The sequence below is a fragment of the Rhincodon typus genome, chromosome 36 (assembly GCF_021869965.1).
Source record: "Rhincodon typus isolate 14 chromosome 36, sRhiTyp1.1, whole genome shotgun sequence".
NCBI lineage: Eukaryota > Metazoa > Chordata > Chondrichthyes > Orectolobiformes > Rhincodontidae > Rhincodon > Rhincodon typus.
Window position 1 is genome coordinate 15240944 of NC_063367.1, and position 19682 is coordinate 15260625.

A 19682-nucleotide genomic window follows, 5' to 3' on the forward strand; every position below is an offset into this window, starting at 1 on the left:
ATGGTACAGTCAAGAGTGGTTAACGTGAGCCCTGTTTTTTTTCTTTTGTCTTGACAGCCTGGCTTAACAACTGGAGAAGAATTGAACCTGGTTCTGACTGGAAACTCTCAGTTCCATCATCAGGGGATGAAGCTGGAAGCTGTGATGGAGCATTTGCAAAGGCAGCAGCAAGCTCGCTTGGAGATGGAGGGCAGGGAGAGGAAGGACCGGGACATCCGCAACGCCCGCATCTTCTACGCTCAGCAGCTGGCCAGTCAGCAGGCCACCCTGGCAGCCTCGTCCAGATCTCCACCAGGGTCACCGCTTGTCACCACCCTGACCCGCCAACCGGCGCCCGTCGCTCCGCCAGGATCCGATAAGAGCAGCGTGGACTCAGAAGCCGAGGACGATGCCTTTGAGCAGGAGGATGCCGCGAGTGACCTGGAGGACGAGGACGCGGTGAGGGGCGATCTCGACGAGGAGGACGACGAGGGAGAGGAGGACGCGGCCTATCTCAGGAAACGGCCTGCCGCTGCGTTGTCCAATCAGAGGCCCCCACCCACCCACCGTCCATCCGTTAGCGGACAATCCCAACAGCAGGGAAACAGTCAACCCATCTCCCCAAGCCCAGCACATTCGAAATCTCCAGCTAGCCATCACGATTGGGGTTATGAAGAGCAGTTCAAACAGGTAGGACTTTCCCATTGCATGCATGGATTTCAGAAGACAGTTAGCAGAGTTAAACAGACTGTGTATTGCAAAGAGGTATCTCACTTCATTGTGCACTAGAGTGGGGTAGAACGTAGTCCGGTAGTAGCCCTGTCTGGAAATCCAGCTTCTTCCTAATGTCAAACTTGGACTTTCTGGCACCTGGATTCTGATGTTCTCTTCCCAATGACACATCACACAAGCTGATCTTGATATGTGTGCAGTGACCTCCAAAGGCACGTTCAGACTGCAGTTGTACACTGGCTCAATGTCCATTGACTTTTGGCCATTTTGTATATCTATTTTACCAGGTATCCCCATGGCGATACAGTCAGTCTTGGATATGCAACTTACCTCTCCCATTTCACAAAGGAGAAATGAATTTCCTAAAGGACTCTCGCAGCACAATCTTTCACAATTGTAATTGCCACACAGCTGTGTCAAGTTGGGTACTGAAACCAGTTGTAAAGTCAATGTTAGTGCACCTAAATTAATGTCAAAGCAGTTCTGATCTAGCTAGTTAATGAGTAGTTTAAAGAGCGCTGTGTGTGTGTGTGTGTGTGTGTGTGTGTGTAGTGTCTCTGACTCTCACTCCCATCAGACGAGGGTCCACCCTGCTTTCTGCTCTGCAGCAAACGTTACTTGTGTGCTTCTGAATGAAGTCGAGAGATGAAGAGTCTTCTGGTGAAGCTGCTCCTCGTCTCTCCATAGCTTTTCTTGAGAACCCTCGCCAAGGCATTCTTTCCATCCTAAGTTGAGCTTTTCGATAAGCACGGTCGCATTTTCAACATGCATTTCTATCTGTTGAAATGACTGCAGCGGGGTGAAGAATGTAAGGTCTAGAGGAGAGTGTGAGCGATGTGGCTGCTTTGTGCCTTCTCCATGTGATCTTTCAAGATTGCAGTTGGAAAAGTAGCTTAAGGATGACTTCCAGGATAACGGATCAGGGCTGCCCTTGTTCCACTGCATGCTTTCTGCACAAAGGTTGAGGCAAGTTGGGAATTTTTCAGTTTCGTAGCACAGGAAAGCATGAAGTAACCAGGCATGTAATCAGTGAAGGTGCCTTTAGCTGAATTCAACCTCATTGCTGGCGTTTGAACACGTGAATGGGACCTGGCCTGCATGTTGGTGACTCACATTTGCAGCAGTGACTTGATTTGTTACATCACACAGACCAGAGATAATTTTTTGTAGAACATAGAATCCCTACAGTGTGGAAACGGGCCCTTCTGCCCAACAAGTCCACACCAACCCTCAGAGCATCCCAACCAGACCCATCCCTGCTATAACCCACCCAATCTACACACCCCTGAACACTGTGGGCAATTTCCCATCGCCAATTCACCTAACCTGCACATGTTTGGACTGTGGGAGGAAACCGGAGCACCCGGAGGAAACCCACACAGACAGTCGTCTGAGGGTGGAATCGAACCCGGGTCCCTGGCGCTGTGAGGCAGCAGTGCTAACCACTGAGCCACCATGCCATTGTTTTCATCTCTTGCTTGGAGGAAGCTCGCTCACAGAATCTCAGAACTTGGTTATGGTGTAGAAGGAGGCCATTCGGTCCATCCAGCCTGCCCGGCTCATTAGCTAAGCATCACTGCACTCGTGTTCATTAGGAAGTTGACTCCAAGGGAACACATTCTCCATTGTGATACTGCCTCTGAAAGTAACAGGGGTGAACTATAAATTTTGGGAATCTGAAGGAATCCAAATTTGAGGCAGAGGGGGCCATTAGGCGCATTGTACTTATACCCACTCCTCAAAAGAGCTAGCAATTAGTTCCCCTTTCCCTCCAACTTTGCAAAAGTTCTCCTTTTCTCAGTGAAAGGAGATCCAATTCAATTTTGAAAGTTATTGTTGATTTTGCTTCTCACACCCTTCCAATTCAGTGTATTCTCTCTAAACAAAGCAAAAATTCCCTGCTGACTTCTCTTGCCAGTTAGCTTGAATGTATCTTCCCTGATTAACGACCTTCCTGCCAGCGGAGAGAGTTTCTCCCTGTACTTTCAGTCAAAAATAAAAGCCTGGTTCTGTATGTATGGAAGGAGCCGCCAGAGGAAATGGTGGAGGCTGGAACAATTACAACATTTAAAAGGCATCTGGAAGGGTGTATGAATAGGAAGGATTTAGAGGGATATGGGCCAAATGCTGGCAAATGGGACTAGATTAATGTAGGATATCTGGTCAGCATGGACGAGTTGGACCGAAGGGTCTGTTTTCGTGCTGTACAGCTCTATGACTCTGTCTACGGGGTTGGCACTGTGACCTGGTGGATGCCGCAATTACACACCCCTGAAGAGCAAAGCTGTGGATTGGGATTCTAGCTGGATCTATAATTCTGTAAATACAGCATCAGACCCATAGACTTTTTGTAAAATTAATTCTATATTCAACACTTTTAGTTTTCTTGAGCAAAGTTTATTTGCTCAAATAATCCAGAGGCCTGGACTTAATTCAAAAAAAAATTTTTGACAGGGTATAGTTTTTTTTTAATTCATTCACGGGATGAGGGCGTCACAGGCTAGGCAGCATTTATTGCCCATCTCTAATTGCCCAGAGGGCAGATAAGAGTCAACCGTATTGCAGCGAGCCTGGAGTCACGCGTAGGCTAGACCAAGTAAGGATGTGCTATCATCCAGAAAATAAATGGGGAAGGAGTGACTCCAACCTCCTTTTGGATGATATGATATCTGTGTGCTTGAACGTCCTAAGGATGTGACGGGAGAGGAAGCAGGGGTGGATTTCCAGCAAAGTGCCTAGATGTGAAAGGAGCCCTTTAGGGTTATCTGCCCACAGCCAAACCTCCTCCTCAACTGGGGGGTGGGGAATGAATGAATGACCAGGGTGTTATCTTGTGGGAGCTTGCTGTGTGCCAGATGGTTGCATGATGTGACAGCATTGGGGAGGGTGTTGAGACAGCGCTCATGAGAACAAACTGCAATTATTTGGATGGACTGGGAAACCCGGGGCTGTTCTCCTTCAAAGAGATTGTGAGGAGGTTGCACGGAGCTCGTAGAATCCCTGCAGTGCAGAAAGAGGCCATTTGACCCATCGGGTTTACACCAACCCTCCGAAGGACATCCTACCCAGACCCATCCACTCCGCCCTCCCAACCGATCCCCATAACCCTGTATTTTCTTTGGCTAACCCACCCAGCCTGCATATCCCTGGATGCTATGGGCAATTTAGCATGGCCATTCCACCTTAACCGGTGCAGTCTAGACTGAGTCTACAAGTAGGAACTGTTCCCATTGCCAGTAGGCTTGTGAACTAAAGGACATTGACTTTAAATGATTGGCGAAAGAAGCAATGGTAGAGGGAGCAGCGACACTTATCCCTAGTGTCTTGGACTGTGACACAAACAGAAAATTACTGGAGAAACTCAGCAGGCCTGGCAGCGTCTGTGGAGAGGGGAAGAAGAGTTGATGTTTCGAGTCCAATGTATTCCAAAGAAGGGTCACCAGAGACGAAACACTAACTCCGTTTCTCTCTCCACGGTTGTTGCAAGACCTGCTGAGCTTCTCCAGCACTTGACTGTTTTTGTTTCAGATCTTCAGCATCCGTGGTTCTTTATTTTTGAGACATAGACTGCGCTTGGACAGTGAGGATTCAGTACAGGCCTCGAAAAGAGCACTGGAGAACTGGAGAAGAAATGTTTGGAGGAGTATAGCAGCAGACTGAGGGCAGACACGATGGGCCAAATGGCCACAGCATAGACTCAGACAGCTCTCTGATTACAACAGTGATTGCATGTTGAAAGTACTTCCTTTACTTGTGAAACGCTTTGGGAAATCCTGATGTTGTGCAAGTGCCAATAAAAATGTAAGTCTTTCTCTCTGTGGTTTCCTCTGAATTCCTCAGGACTGGCATAATTTGAAGCCCAGGTATAAAAGTTCCCTCTTTCTTTCAAAAACTGTTCAATTGTGTGGAAGCCATTCTGTCTGTGCCCAGGTTTGTTACTCTTCAGTAGGAGGTAGTAATGGATCAGGAAGACAGATGAAAAAAGTTTGGTGACCACTTGTAGCAAAATGTACCACATTGCGATTTTGGCAGTGCTAAACTGATGCTAGGTCTAATGACCATTAAATACGTTTCCTTCACTCAGAGTCTGAACGGGCAGGTTATGTGGACCAGGCACTGTTCTGTGTCATGCCCACACTCTCTCTCTTTTGCATTCTGTCATTCTCTCTCTTATTGACTGTCTCCCTGGAGCCCTCTCATTCACATTTGTCTTTCTCCTTAATCACACTTTCAAACTCCTTCGTGCTCACACACTCTCTCACTCATGTTCTGCCTTTTTCCTTCTCTCTCCCTCATGCATACACTCTCTGTCCCTCCCTCCCTGATGCCCTTTCTCTCTCATGCCTGCTCCCTTTCTCTCTCCCTTGTGCCCAGTTTCCCTCCGTCATGTTCTGTCTTTCTCGCTCTCTTCCTCATGCCCCTTCTCCCTCTGTGCCCACGTTCTTTCTTTATCTTTCTCTTTCGTGCTGTCCCTCCCTCATGACTCCCCACACCTCCTCTTTCTCACGCGCTATCTATCTCTTGACCTCTTTCTACGTCCATGCCATTACTCTTGTGTTTTGCCTGTCACCAGCCCAGTGGAGAGGAGAGGGGCACAGTGGGTATTTCATATCATTTAGATGGTTGAACAACACGGATGTGGAATCCTGAATTGTGAGTCTTGGTCCCTGCGGAGGTTGCTGGACTGAGATGCAGGCTGGTTAAGATGTGCGTGTTAAACAGGTCGCTGATGAGTTAAGCATTTTGAGGGGAGTTGGGACGTTGCTAAAGAGATCAGCAATGAAAGATAGCAAGTAGTATATTTCTTGACAGAGTTGAGAGGTTATTAGTGTAACTGTACCACAAACCAGTGTTGGTAATAGCTGCCATCTGTTAGTATGAAAATTGAAACTGTGATGTTTGGCAGGAGGCCAAGTCGAGCTTTCAAAGAACACTCACCACAAGGCCCTCTGGCACAGCTCTTTGTTTTGGACGTATTTCAAAAGATTTATAACCAGCTCGTGCCAACAATACTTGGCCTGTCAAGAGTGAGAGCGTTAACTGGATTGCGCGTATGTGCAGGTGCTTTAGCGTTACTTTGCTCTTAATTGAATTAGCCAGCACCTGTCAGCACGAGGTTCTGTATATGTTTGCTGCCAAACAGTGAGGACTCTTGGCTGGAGAAGGAACTTCCATTTCGATCAAGGCAGGACGTCCTAAATTGCTTGGGCATCTTTCATTCCTTCTTTCGTTGGTGTAATGCCTTTCAGAATGTCCTGCAGCCAGCAAAGTACTCTCAAAGTTATTGCTGAAATGTAGGAAATACGGTGTTCTTTGGTGCTGAAAGATCACATCGATGGTGGTGTGATAAACACCAGATTATCCAATGTTTTATTAACCGTGTTGGCCAGGACATCGGTGCCGAACGTGTTCCCCTCTTCGAAATGGCCCAGTGGGATTTTCGACATCCCCTTGAGCTCTCAGTTATACGATGGCACTTCCTGCACTGCAGCACTCTCTTAGTACTGTCAGGCTATGGAACATGAACCCCCTCACCTCTGATCCAAAGGAGCCATGGTTAACGCCATCAAGTGGGGTTGCCCTGAGGTAGTTCAGTATTCTTAAAAAGTCGTGCTCCCCTTCAGTTAGTTTCCATATCACGCCAACACCCTCTCCCATGTGACAAGGCGTGGTTTACTGTCTGCTGCTTCCCACTCTCCGTGCTCCCTATCCAAGCAGCCGATATTCTCTGCATGAGTGTCAATGGGCCGTGGGACGCTCCACAGAACAGAGGGACATTCCCCTTTGAGCCCCACTCTCCAGGTCCATAAACCTTCCAGAGTCTGTTTGGATGCTGCTCAGAATGGGGAACTTATGCTGACAGCTTTGCCCAGCTCTCTCTCTCCTGCCAATTTGAGAGTGCCGAGTGAGATTGTCACACAGAAGATGGCCATTCAACCCAGTGCTGCTAACTGAAATCAGCAGATTTGACTGAGTTTTGTGTGTGTGTGTGTGTGTACATGCATCAGGGTGTCTGCCTTGTTTCTCGGCTGTATGTGTGTGTGTGTGTATACATGCATCAGGGTGTCTGCCTTGTTTCTAGGCTGTGTGTGGTGTGTGTGTGTGTGTGTGTACATATCAATGTACCCTGTATATATCTAGGCTGTGTGTGTGTGTTTCAGTGCATGTTAATGTGTGTGTCCATACTTATCGGATCAGTCTCCAACTCCAGTGTTAAAGTGAAGGCCTCAATATCCACCTTTAATTTGAAGCTGACCTCCCCTTTCTGTAATTAAATGAATTTGCTCGCTGCACTTTCAGTCATTCCTACTCATTTCCGTTTCACTCTCCAGGACTTCTATTTTCCCTTGTGCCACTTTTTAATTGGGCTATTAAGTTTCCACGTGCAGTGAGGTTAGCCACAGCAATTTAATTTGCTTGCCAAACAGCAATATTAAATTTCCTCATTCATTTAGCAAAAAAAAGGAAGCTTGAATTGGACACATTGATTAAGTTACTTACAGTATTCTGTTACTGTCTGCTCACCCTCTCTTTGGTGCTGAGTTTTATGAATACATATTTCCAGATAACTCCAGTTTGTTTTCAGTTGCACAGGGGCTGGGAGGAATGATTAACTTTGTAAAGGTCCAACTCAATTGTGACATAGTCGCTCAGTTATGGAATGCTTTACCCAGCAAGGCACAGCCTGGGAATATGCCACTTGATGCCCCGTCTATGCTTTTATTGTATTTATTGCCCATCTCTCAAACCCTGGGAAAGCAGTTACACATTTGGGGATCTTAGGCTGATGGGCCAAGGAGCGGCATATGGAGTTCAATTCAGATAAATGTGAAGTGCTGCATTTTGGAAAAGCAAATCAGGACAGGAGTTATTCACCTTAATAGTAATGTCCTGGGGAGTGTTGCTGAACAAAGAGATCTTAGAGTGCAGGTTTGTAGTTCCTTGAAGGTCGACAGGATCATGAAGAAAGCATTAGGTATACTTGCCTTTATTGGTCAGTGATTAAGTATAGGAGTTGGGAGGTTATGTTGCGCAATACAGGACAGTGGTTAGGCCACTTTTGGAATATTCTGTGTAATTCTGGTCTCCCTGCTATAGGAAAGATGTTGTTAAACTTGAAAGGGTTCAGAAAAGATTCACAAGGATGATGCCAGGGTGAGAGGGAGAGACTGATTAGGCTGGGGCTATTTTCCCTGGAGTGTCAGAGGCTGAGAGAGGTTTATAAAATCATGAGGGGCATGGATAGGGTAAATAGGGAAGGTCTTTACCCCAGGGTATGGGCATCCAAAACTAGAGGGCATAGGTTTAACGTGGGAGGGGAAAGATTTGAAAGGGACCTAAGGGGCAACTTTTTCACACAGAGGGTGGTGCGTGTATGGAATAAGCTGCCGGTGGACGCTGGTACAATGTCAACATTTAAAAGGCACCTGGATGGGTATATGAATAGAAGGGTTTAGAGGGATATGGGCCAAATGCTGGCAAATGGGACTGGATTAATTTAGGATTATCTGGTCAGAATGAACGAGTTGGACTAAAGGGTCTGTTTCCGTGCTGTACATCTCTGTGACTCTATGTCTTGCCCAGGCATATCAGACGCCAATTGAACAGTCAACGACTCTGGTGTGGAAATGGATTCGAAGAAAGTCAAAATCCTGTTAGTTTCCCTTAGGTTGTGGGTAAATGAGCTGGATTTTTACCAGCTTTGTTGCACCTCTTGCTAAATCAGCCGTTTATTTACTGCTGAAAAGAGATGTTTTGAAGCTTTTCTTCTTGTCCTTGTCAGGACCAATGCAAGAATGCCAAATTTCAAGCCATCACAACAATTTATACTACGAGGGAAAAGGCTGCTGACTGGTTGGCGAGCCTACTCTGATTGCACAAGGTGTTGGTATGGTGACAGAAATGGACAACTACAGGCTCCCCAAGCTTCTGGGTAATTCTGGAAAGGCACAAGGCATTCCTTCTGTTTGCAGGGAACAGGGCCCAATGTATGAACGTACGTCACTTCCGGCAAGTGTGTATGAGCCATATAATGTGGCCAACTAATCATCGTCACATATTGTTCATGTAGCTATGCGTGCGCAATGGATTGGATGACACTTACTGAGCAATCATAGAATGGCATCTACAAACAACTGTTTGATTGTGATTTTGCGAGCATGAGTTAGTTGAGCACGGTCTGTACTCTGCCTGTTGGTGACGACCAAACCAAGATAATGGAATTATAGAATCCCTACAGCGTGGAAGCAAACCATTTGGCCCATTGAGTCTACACTGATCCTCCAAAGGGCTTGTGCAGGGGAACAATCAATGTGGGTTCTATTTATATCAGCTAACAGAGCCTGGAGGTACCACACAGCACAGTTCCAGTATAAATGCTTAATATGTTCATAAGGGTTTGTTGTCTACCCTGGCATTAGTCTGTGACTCAGATTACTAGCAGCATGGAGAGGTTGATGCAGGAATGCTCAACATTGGAAGGATGATTGTTTGTTTGTGCCAATTGTAATCTTTGTACTTACACAAACGCACAAGGATTTTCCTTGCAGGGAAAAGAAATCAATTACTTGACCCATTCAAGCAGTTCTTCCTGAAAGGTCGCTGCACTTGAAGCGTTAACTCAGTTTCTGCCTGCACAGATGCTGCCAGACCTGCTGAGTTTCTCCAGAAATTACTTTTTATGTTTGTTTCAGATCTCCAGCATCAGTTTTTTTTTTGTTTTGTCTTGTGTTAGTTTTATCTCCTCCCCAGGGTCTAGTTGAAACACAAGGCAGTAAATCTTACTGTTCTCGTAGCTGGTTTTCCCCTGGAACAGCTCTCGAAGGTGTTGCCAGAAGCCCTAGTCTGAGGACTGCTACTTCACGTGAAATCTGGAACAAAATGCTGGAAAAGCTCAGTGGGTCTGGCAACATCTGTGAAGGAGAAAAATCAGAGTTAACGTTTCGGGTCCGGTGACCCTTCCTCAGCAGTTTAGTTTGGGATTATAGTCAGCATGGTCTGGTTGGACTGAAGGGTCTGTTTCCGTGCTGTATGATTTTACGATCCTATATCGAATTTGAGCGATAACCGATTTGGCTGAAATATGAATGCACCTTCAATGAACATCACGTCCTGGGATTGGATTCAACCTGGGGGCCTCTGGCTCAGAGGCAGGATCACTACATGCTGAGCGACACGATCTCCCAATTGTTAATGCACTGAACAGTTCAATCACCACAAAGTGGGCTGGGTGCACGGAGCTACAATCGGAGAGACTGCTTTGGTTGACAGATGCTTATTCCTTATTTGATTGGCCACACTGCTTGTCTCGTCTGAATTTCCTGCTGTTCAATGGAGCAGACTTTGAGGGAAAGCTGATGCAAATCTCTTGCAGCTGTTGCCTGACTAGTTGAAGTTTTTTGTAAATCAGACCCTACCTGCTTAAATGACCAAAATGTTGCGTTGTCCAATGCACTTTTTTAATTAAAGGGGCAGATCGCTGGGGGTGAGAGTTCCCCAGAATGACGAACATTTCCAGTGAAATGTTTTTGAAGAATTGCCCAACTTGTTTGTTGAAATGTTGGAACTGGTCCTGAGTTTGCAGCCTGCTGTCTGGGGTTTGTTTTAGATATCTCGCAGCGATGGAGAGATGGCACTAGTTTGTAAACAGAAAACTCAAAAGACGTTTTGGCAAAAGCTTTGAAATATCGCTGCAGTCACAAATTTCTGCTTTCATGCTTACGGCTCAGTTTCTAATGGCTTCCAGGAGTCATTTTGCTTTTGACTGAGCGAGAGTATGGAATCTGAGCAATTGAGCAAGTGAGCGTAGATCAGTTAACAGACTCTCTCAAAAAACATCAAACACGGAACTACTGCATACTTCACTTCAGCGGATTGACAGCAAAGGAGTTACAGGCAGTGGAGGAGAATATTGTCTGCTGTTCTCTCTCCCATTTCTCAAGTTGTGTTTTGAAGTGGAATTATTGAAAGTAACTTTCGTGGCCAGGCTGTGGAAAGTGCTCATTCATAGACATTGGCAAAATACAAAGTTGGATGTGGCTTGAATTCTCTGTTCTGGTGGAATCTGGTGTATTACACAGGGTCTGTGTTAACTCTCAAAGAATGACCACAAGGGCATAATAATGGAGGGGGGTACATAGTTAGAACTGCAGAGAATATACAGCCCCAATGAAACTGGGTCCATTCAACCTGTCTTGGGCAAAGATAATGGAATTACATCAGGGGCCAGGAGTCTAGGGGTCACACCATGATTGGGCCAGGGGCAGGCCTGGGGGCCCCCATGTTTTCTTTCCCTGGTCCTGAACCCAAATGGTCCTTTTTCACTCCACAGCGATGTGGGGCTTGATATTCACCTCCCTCCAGGGTTGTGAACCGAGGCAGTCAGGTATCAGAAATGCTGTCTTCTGTTGGCGTCCCAGATCCCCACCTCATTCACAGCCCCCGAGACATTTCTGTCGAGATTGGATGGGGTTAGGTGGCGGTGGGAGGGGGTAGCTTGATGGTGGGTAGCCAATTAAACTTGTTCATAGCTACACGAGGCCAATGAGAACTTTCCACTGTGTTTCTGGCCTCGTGCAGGCAACCAGGGAGTGGTTGGCTGCCCAGAGATGACCTGTCAATGACGGCAGACATCCAGGAAGGCTTGGAAGTACGAGTTAACTGTCCTGTTTCGGTTACAGCTACCCCAAGCCAGCCTATCCAGGAGATCCTCCTCCCAGCTACATTGGGCTGCAGGAAACGATGTTTCGTTCAACTTTGAAGAAAGTTGGAGGGAGAGGGTGCCTGCATTTTGAAGCCTTCCATTTTTGCCTGTTATTGTTTTTCCCGTTGGGAGTGGTAATTAACCCATGAGCCTGCCTGGCTCCCATGAATTGGGCACTCTGAGGAAACTGTTTTGTTTTAAACACAGCGCTTGCTTTTGATCCACATTTGAGTGTGGCGACAGGTTTTAGAACCCATGAGGGAGATCCGTCCTTGGAGTCAAGGTGTGTTTGTTTAATTCATGCAGGGGAAACATTTAAGCAGATGAAATCATGCACGCTCAACAATATTGCTGCACACAGATTCTACACCTTACATACGCAGCACGCAAACAGACCCCTTTCCTCAGGTAAATGAGCCAGTTCTGAAAGGGTCCGTCCTGTGCCCCTGGGAGACAGTAGCATCATGGTAATGCTGCTAGACTAGATTTTTTTAAAATTAATTTTATGGAATGAGACCACCTCTGACTAGGCCGCATTTATTACCCATCCCTAACTATTGAATTGAGAGTCACACGTAGGTCAGACAAGGCAAGGACGGCAGTTTCCATCCCTAAGGTATTAGTGATGGGTCTTTCCAACAAACAACAATGGATTTCATGGTCATCATTAGATTCTTAATTCCAGAATTTTATTGAATTCAAATCTACCAGGCGGGTCTTGAATCTGGCTCCCCAGAATATTACCTCGGTCTAGTGTCTGGATTAACAGTCTAGCGATAATACCACTAGGTCATTCCCCGCCCCCAGTTAGGATCTTTCAGGATCTGGAGAGGACAGGAGAAAATTGGAAAGAAATTTTTAAAACCAAAATAGTAATTTCTCTCGATTTTAGCACCCCAGTGCTCTGAAGCACCTCAGAGTGCAAAGCATACAGTGTAAAGAAAAGTTAAATTTTGTCACCTTTTCTATCACACACAATTTGTAATGCACTGTTACAAATTTACACATAAAATATATCGTTAGAGAGTTCTATCTCTCAAAAATTGTCAATATAACTTTAAGAATATCATTCCTCTGTTTAATCATACCTATATTTTTGTCAACATTGTCAACGAAGTTGTTGAAAGTGATTGTGATATCTTTTTAACATCCCCCTTCCGTCTGTTGGGAGTGCCTCATACTGTGCCAGCTTGTTTGTCCTCCATTTTCACAAGCCTTTTGCTCGTCAGTGATGGAGGTCTTTTGAATGTTGACCCTTTATTATGCAGCCAGCACAAGAGTAAATAATTGTTGAACAAGCAGCCCAACAAAAGAACTGAAACCGGATGCTGACACCGGGCAGAGGAGGGGGTGGGGTGGGGGTTCTTGTCAACACTGTGGCCTAGCGGAAAAGGCTTCAGTCACTTTCACCTCAACCCAGACTCCCTCGTAAATCCATCAGAACTCTCCTGTCAGCGCTGAAACTCCCACACTGTTTCTGTGAACTAGGAGTTTAACTGTGCCCAGGCCTCGGAGGTTTTTTTTCAGAAAGTGGGAGTGAGGGGTTGGGGTGTTGGGAAAGAATGACAAGTGATGTTTGAGTCAACACTTTGGACAGATGCTCTGTGTAAAAGGCTGTCAGGATCTATCCACATAATTCATTGAATAGCCAAGGCAAGAAAGAAAATGAGAGCGTTGTCAAATGTAATATGTTCTCACCATAGTGTCAAACATTAGTGTGCCCTGTTAGAAAGTTTTTTTTTAACTTTAGTAAGTACCAGTCCTTTGGGTGATATGTTAGATGGAAGCCCTGCTTCCCCCTCCGCTTAAGTCATACAGCACCCGAAACAGACCCTTCGGCCCAACTCGTCCATGCTGGCCAGGTTTACCAAACTGAACTAGTCCCATTTGCCTGTGTTTGGGCCATATCTCTGAACCTTTCCTATTCATTAGCCTGTCCAAATTTCTTTTACATGTTGTAACTGTGCCTGCATCTACTGTTTCCTCTGGCAGTTCATTCCACATACGAACCACCTTCTGTGTGAAAATGTCGTCCCTCCGGTCCCTTTTAAATCTTTCTCCTCTCACCTTCAACCTCTGCTCCCTTGTTTGGTATTACCCTACCCTAAGGAAAAGACCCTTGCTATTCACCTTATCTATGCTCCGCATGATTTTATAAACCTCAATAAGGTCACCCTTCAGCCTCTTACACTCCTGGAGGAAAAGTCCCAGCCTATCCAGTCTCTCCTCATAACTCCAACCTTCCAGTCCCAGTAGCATCCTTGTAAATATTTCTTCACCCTCTCCAATTTAATAATATTCTCCTGTAGTAGGGTGACCAGAACAGTACACAGTACACAGTCCTCCAAAAGTGCCCTCACTAACTGGATATTAAAGAACACTATTTAAAAAAGGTAAGGCTGAATCCTCCCATATGTCATAGCCCATGCAATCCTTTTAATTAACATCAAAGACTACCCAGACATCAATATATCACTGATGCCAGAGCCTACGTTATAGCATCTAGGACACTTCAGAGGTATTTCATCGTCTATAAAGCACCTTTGGGATGTGCTGAAGTTGTGAAAGGCACTATACCAATGAAAGTGCATCACTTTTGGGAATTTGCTAAATGGACCGAGTTCACTGAGAACAGGTTCTAACAATCCGCACCTTCACAGAAGCTTCAGTGCCTTGTAGGACTTTAAAGGATTAACTGACATCTCAAGATAAGCTCCACCCGTTAGCCATTAAGGACTGTGTTCCTGGGTGGAGCTAACTGCTTCTTCATTGGTTCTCCATGTGTCCTAACTGGTTCCTGAGTTGTTGGCAGTGTAAACGTTGCATAGCTAAAGCAGTGGTTGGGATTATTTTTGACTTGAGCGTGATTGTTATGACAGTCGTGACTTTGAGATGTAGTGTTACCAGCCATTAAGTCATCTGGAATGAACTGGTTTGCTCTTCAAGAAGATTGAGCTGCTCTCCCTTGGACACGATCTGGCATCCTTACTCATGCAGTATCAGGCAGCTGAACTAAAACTCACAAGAAGGATTGCTCTGTCAAGTCGACCAAAGCCATCCCAACTGGTTCTGATGGAGTCCAACATGATAATGAAATGAAACTTTATCGGGGACCTAGACTACTACCAATCGGAAGGATGGTGGAAAAATATCTGTCCAAGGTGACTTAGATGGTTCCATTGGACATAACCACAACAAATACCATCAGAGCTGCAATCCTTTTCCAGGTTGTTACAGCTCCAAGCCCTTGCAGGCCTCGTTTATCCTCAACAGTACTGTAAACTATTTATGCAGTACACTGAACACTTCACGTATAGTGTCTCCCTTCACTCTAGTCCACTTTGAGTCTATATCATGTGTTTCACTGTGCTCTGCTGATCTCACAGTGGCGTTGTCATGTATGTCACCGTCATTGCTATATCCTTCAACTGGGGTTTGATTTGCTCAGTTAGCTGGATAGCTGGTTCATGGTGCAGTGTAACACCAATAGCATGGGTTCAGTTCCTCCACCAGCTGACCTTCCATGAAGGACTCTCATCCTCAACTTCTCCCCTCGCCTGAGGTGTGGCGACTCTCAGGTTAAACCACCACTAGTTGCCTCTCCAATGAGAGAGCAACCAATGGTCCTCTGGGACTATGGCAGTTTTACCAATTGCTATCTCTTTATTACAAATGGAATGATCCTTTCGAGTCATGATAGACTAAACAGTCTTCCCCAGTAACTGTAAAATTCTACATCTGACCCCACTTTTTTTTTTCTAGGCAATAGTCAAATGAAAAGTGATCCACGAGACCCTCTAGAGCTCTAATGGTCTCTAAGGCAACATGTTATTCTTGACAGATGTCAGGGAACTCTGCATCCTTGGTTCTGAGGAAGGGTCACCGGACCCGAAACGTTAACTCTGATTTTTTTCTTCACAGATGCTGCCAGACCAGCTGAGCTTTTCCAGCAATTTCTGTTTTTGTTCCTGATTTACAGCATCCTCAGTTCTTTCGGTTTTTACTGCGTCCTTGGGATATCTTGTCAGACCTCCCAGCGGATACCTCCCCTCCCAATTCGAGTTTGGGTTATCTGCTGCTGGCTCTTGTGAGCTGGGAGCTTAGCCCCCACTGGAGTCTGTGCCTCTTCGATGGTCTGTACTCCCATCGCAGGCTAGTGGCCAAATTCCTCTGAGGTAGCAACTGTGCAGTGGACATTTCAGTCCCTGTGACTTGCAGCTGGTTAAAAACACCTTTGGAATGCACAATGACTTGCAGTAACCTCTGATTCTGTTCCACCTTTGAAGTGTGTTTCGAACTGTACTTTGGAGTCAAAACATTGTGGTGGGCAGTGCAATTTCTGTCACATTCGCTTAGACTAAACTGCCCAGTACGGTATAAATTTGACTCCTAGACCACTTAGTTCAATTATCCACAGCAGAAACGAAGGTTTGATTTGTTACTTGTCTCCATTTGAAGTTTTAGCAAAAGGTGTTGTTGTTCCCAATTCTAAGCCCCATCAAATTTCAGTGAATATCTTTGGTACAGGGGACCAGGCTGCCTCTCTGTTCAGTGTAGACCAGTCCATTGTAGGCAAAATCATTCTGACCTGTGTTCAACACTTTGCAAGCGTTGGTGGAAAGGAGTGGGTGAGCCAAGAACAGAGGAGATGTAGGCTGAGGATCTCCTGACACCCCCCCGTCATGTTTCATGACCTTTTGCTACGAGGCCTGTTGTCTGAGCCATTCTGTTTGGACAGAGGTGGAACTTGAATGGATAGTGGGCATTGACAAGATTGGGTTAACTCGCTGTCCAGTCTTGGACAGAGAGAATGACCAATGTTGTCATTTCAGATCCAAGCTCATCCATGAGACAGAAACCAAGACTTCTTTCTTTGGGGATAGAATTTATTAACTACTCTGTCTGAGATCACACGCAACTGAATAACTTTCCCAACACCAAATCATTGTCCTTTTAATTTTTTTAAAAGTCTTTTTTCTTATTTTTACCTACAAGTGTTATCACACACGACCTTCCCACCACTAAGATCACTGACTGTTTTTAACTACTAACCACCCCCAGGAATTACCCATGTAGCCAATTAAATATTTACTTACTCAGTCTTAATATTTTTCTTTCTTTCTTGTAAGCTTCTCACTGTGTACAACCTGCACACCGTTACTCCATAGGCTTCAGAAGTGCAAGGCTAGTGTCTATGATTCAATCACCCTTAATGTTTTCAACATAGAGATAAATGTATTATGGTTCAAATTTATCCTTTAATACAAATACCTGAAAAGGTTGCATTAGCCTTTGGCACCGTGGGGTTAGGGTGTGTAAGAACAGCAAAATAAAATTGGGCGGAAGATACTTTGAGTTACAGTTCAAGAAAGTTTTACAAAATAAGTTCCTCTGCTGTTCAGTTGTGGCATTTGCTCTAGAGAGCTTCCAAATCAATCCATTCAGGGATGTTATTACACACATCTGGTGATGACTTGAACCTGGGCCCCCTGACCCAGAGGTAGGAACACTACCACGGTCCCACAAGAATCCTTTACCCAGTCAATAAATTAATTCGTTAAGCACAGGAGTTAGGAGATCATGTTGCGGCTGTACAGAACATTGGTGAGGTCACTTCTTGAATACTGTGTTCGAATCTGGTCTCCCTGCTATAAGAAACATGTTGCTAATGTTGAAGAGGTTCAGAAAAGATTTACAAGGATGTTGCCAGGGTTAGAGGGTTTGAGCTATAGGGAGAGGCTTGATAGACTGGGGCTATTTTCCCTTATAGAAGTGACCTTGTAGAGGTTTATAAAATCATGAGAGGCATGGACAGGGTGAATAGCCAAGGTCTTTTCCCCAGGATAGGGGAGTCCAAAACTTGGGGGCATAGGTTTACATGAGAGGGGAAAGATTTAAAAGGGACCTAAGGGGCAACCTTTTTGCACAGAGGGTGGTGTGTGTATGGAATGAGCTGCCAGAGGAGGTGGTGGAGGCTGGTAAAATTACAACATTTAAAAGGCACCTGAATGGGTATATGAATAGGAAGGGATTAGAGAGATATGGGCCAAATGCTGGCAAATGGGATTGGATTAATTTCGGATATCTGGATGGCATGGGCAAGTTGGACTGAAGGGTCAGTTTCAGGGCTCTATGACTTGCTATTTTTAAAAAAAAACACAGTGATGCTGAAGGATCTGTACCCCATTGAGAGTTGGCATCATGACAATCCATTGGTTGTCAAGAAGGGAATGGAGGGGGATTTGCTCTTATTCGCATGTCGATACTCCCAACTGCCTGCTCAGAGGTCTCACCTGTCCAACAGCAACTCCGCCCTAAACCTACCAGATTGCATACAGCCTTCAAATTGCATTTCCTGGTTCACCTGGCACTTCCTTGCTTTGTTTCTCCTGCTGGCTGATCAGGGCAATGGAACATAGGAACGTTGTACTTAAGAGCAGGATTTGGCCATTTGGCCCTTCGGGTCTATCCTATCATTGGACAAGATAATGGCTGGTCTCACTCTGGTCTCAGCTGTGCCTTCTTGGCCGCCACCCATTGAGTCAAAATCTACTCGGTTGTAGTATTATTGGATCAGTAATCCAGAGGTCAGAGCAAGTGACCTGGAGTCATGAGTTCAGATCCCACCTTGGCAACTGGGTGAATTTAAATCCAATTAATGAATAAATATTAGGTCATGAAACTATCATCAATTGTCATTTTTAAAGCAAAAGCACCTGAGTCACAAATGTCCTTTAGGGAAGGAAATCTGCCATCCTTACGTAGTCTGGCCTACACGTGACTCTAGACCCTCAGCAATGGGGTTGACTCTTAACCTCTGTCTGGGATGGCTGAGCAAGTCACTCAGTTCAAGGGCAGTGTGGGACAGACGTTGAGTGCTGGCCTGGTCAATAACACCTGTATCTCAAAGCATGAAGAGAAACAGAATGTGCACATTAGCCATTGTGCATTTGCCATTATAAAGTCAACCAAGTCCAATGCAGACAGACCATCAAGCATTGCTTGTATGAAAAAGAAAGCTGTGCATTTATCTAATACCTTTAATGGCCGATGGGCACCTCAAGTGCATTGCGGATAATGGTGTAGACTGAGGAATAAATATTTAGTTGGGAAGGACTCCACTGTTCCTCTTTGAGGAAAGCGCCATGGGATCTGGTACATCCACCAGAACGATAGATAGGGCCTCGGTCTATTGTCTGACCTGAAGGAGGTGTCTTCAGCATTGCACGAGAGCACCAGCCCTGATTATTGTACTCCCGTCCTGCAGTGGGACTCAAACCCAGAAGTTTGTGAGTGTGAGACGAGAGTGGTGTGGACTGAGCCACTTGCAAAGCACGCACAGGGGCAAAGGCAGCAGCAGTTTCTCTGGCGTTTCATTCCCCTGTCAGTGACCAGCTGGTGCTTTCTGTGACAAGAACATTCCTCAAGGGGTTAATGAGGCAGTTTGACTGGACAGGAGTTTATAACCTGCTGATGGTTTGAAATTCAGACCAGCAGAGTTTGCTGGTTTTGTTGGTGTAATGTATTAGCAATGTTTAGTTGTTAGATAGGGTGTGCCTGCTCAGAGAATGTGCTGATAGAAAGCTTCAGTCTAGCAAATTACCTTCTTTCTGGCTGATAATGATTTTTGAGGGGATGGGCTGATTTAATGCAGAGTTTAGCAGTTGCCTTAATATTCCCGATGGGGTATTGAGTCAGGGGGTCGTGGTGATCGGGTCCAATGAGGAGGAGCTAAGCACAGAGGTGAAGCTGACACTCCCCACTCAATACTGAGGGAGCGCCGCGCTGTCAGAGGGTCGGTGGCTCAATACTGAGATAGCGCCGTGCTGTTGGAGGGTCAGTACTGAGGGAGTGCCACGCTGTCGGAGGGTCAGTACTGAGGTAGCACTGTGCTGTCGGAGGGTCGGTGCCAAGGGAGCGCCGCGCTGTCGGAGGCTCAATACTAAGGTAGCGCCCTGCTGTCGGAGGGTCAATACTGAGGGAGCACCGCGCTGTTGGAGGGTCAGTACTGAGGGAACGCCATGCTGTCGGAGGGTCAATGCTGAGGGAGCACCGCGCTGTCGGAGGGTCAATACCGAGGGAGCGCCGCGCTGTCGGAGGGTCAATACTGAGGGAGCGCCGTGCTGTCAGAGGGTCGGTGCCAAGGGAGCACCGCGCTGTCGGAGGGTCAATACTGAGAGAGCGCCGCGCTGTCGGAGGGTCAATACTGAGGGAGCACCGCGCTGTCAGAGGGTCGGCGCCGAGGGAGCACTGTGCTGTTGGAGGGTCA

General features: G+C 46.0%; 1 protein-coding gene across 1 annotated transcript in view; it reads left to right on the forward strand.

Annotated features, from left to right (window-relative positions):
* LOC109923948 (AT-rich interactive domain-containing protein 3B-like) overlaps positions 1-19682 on the forward strand; it is a 218920-nt gene that overhangs the window by 11243 nt on the left and 187995 nt on the right. Inside the window, exon 2 of the mRNA XM_048617042.1 lies at positions 58-669. Within this exon, the coding sequence (XP_048472999.1) occupies positions 58-669 (612 nt within the window). The remainder of the gene's footprint in view (positions 1-57; positions 670-19682) is intronic.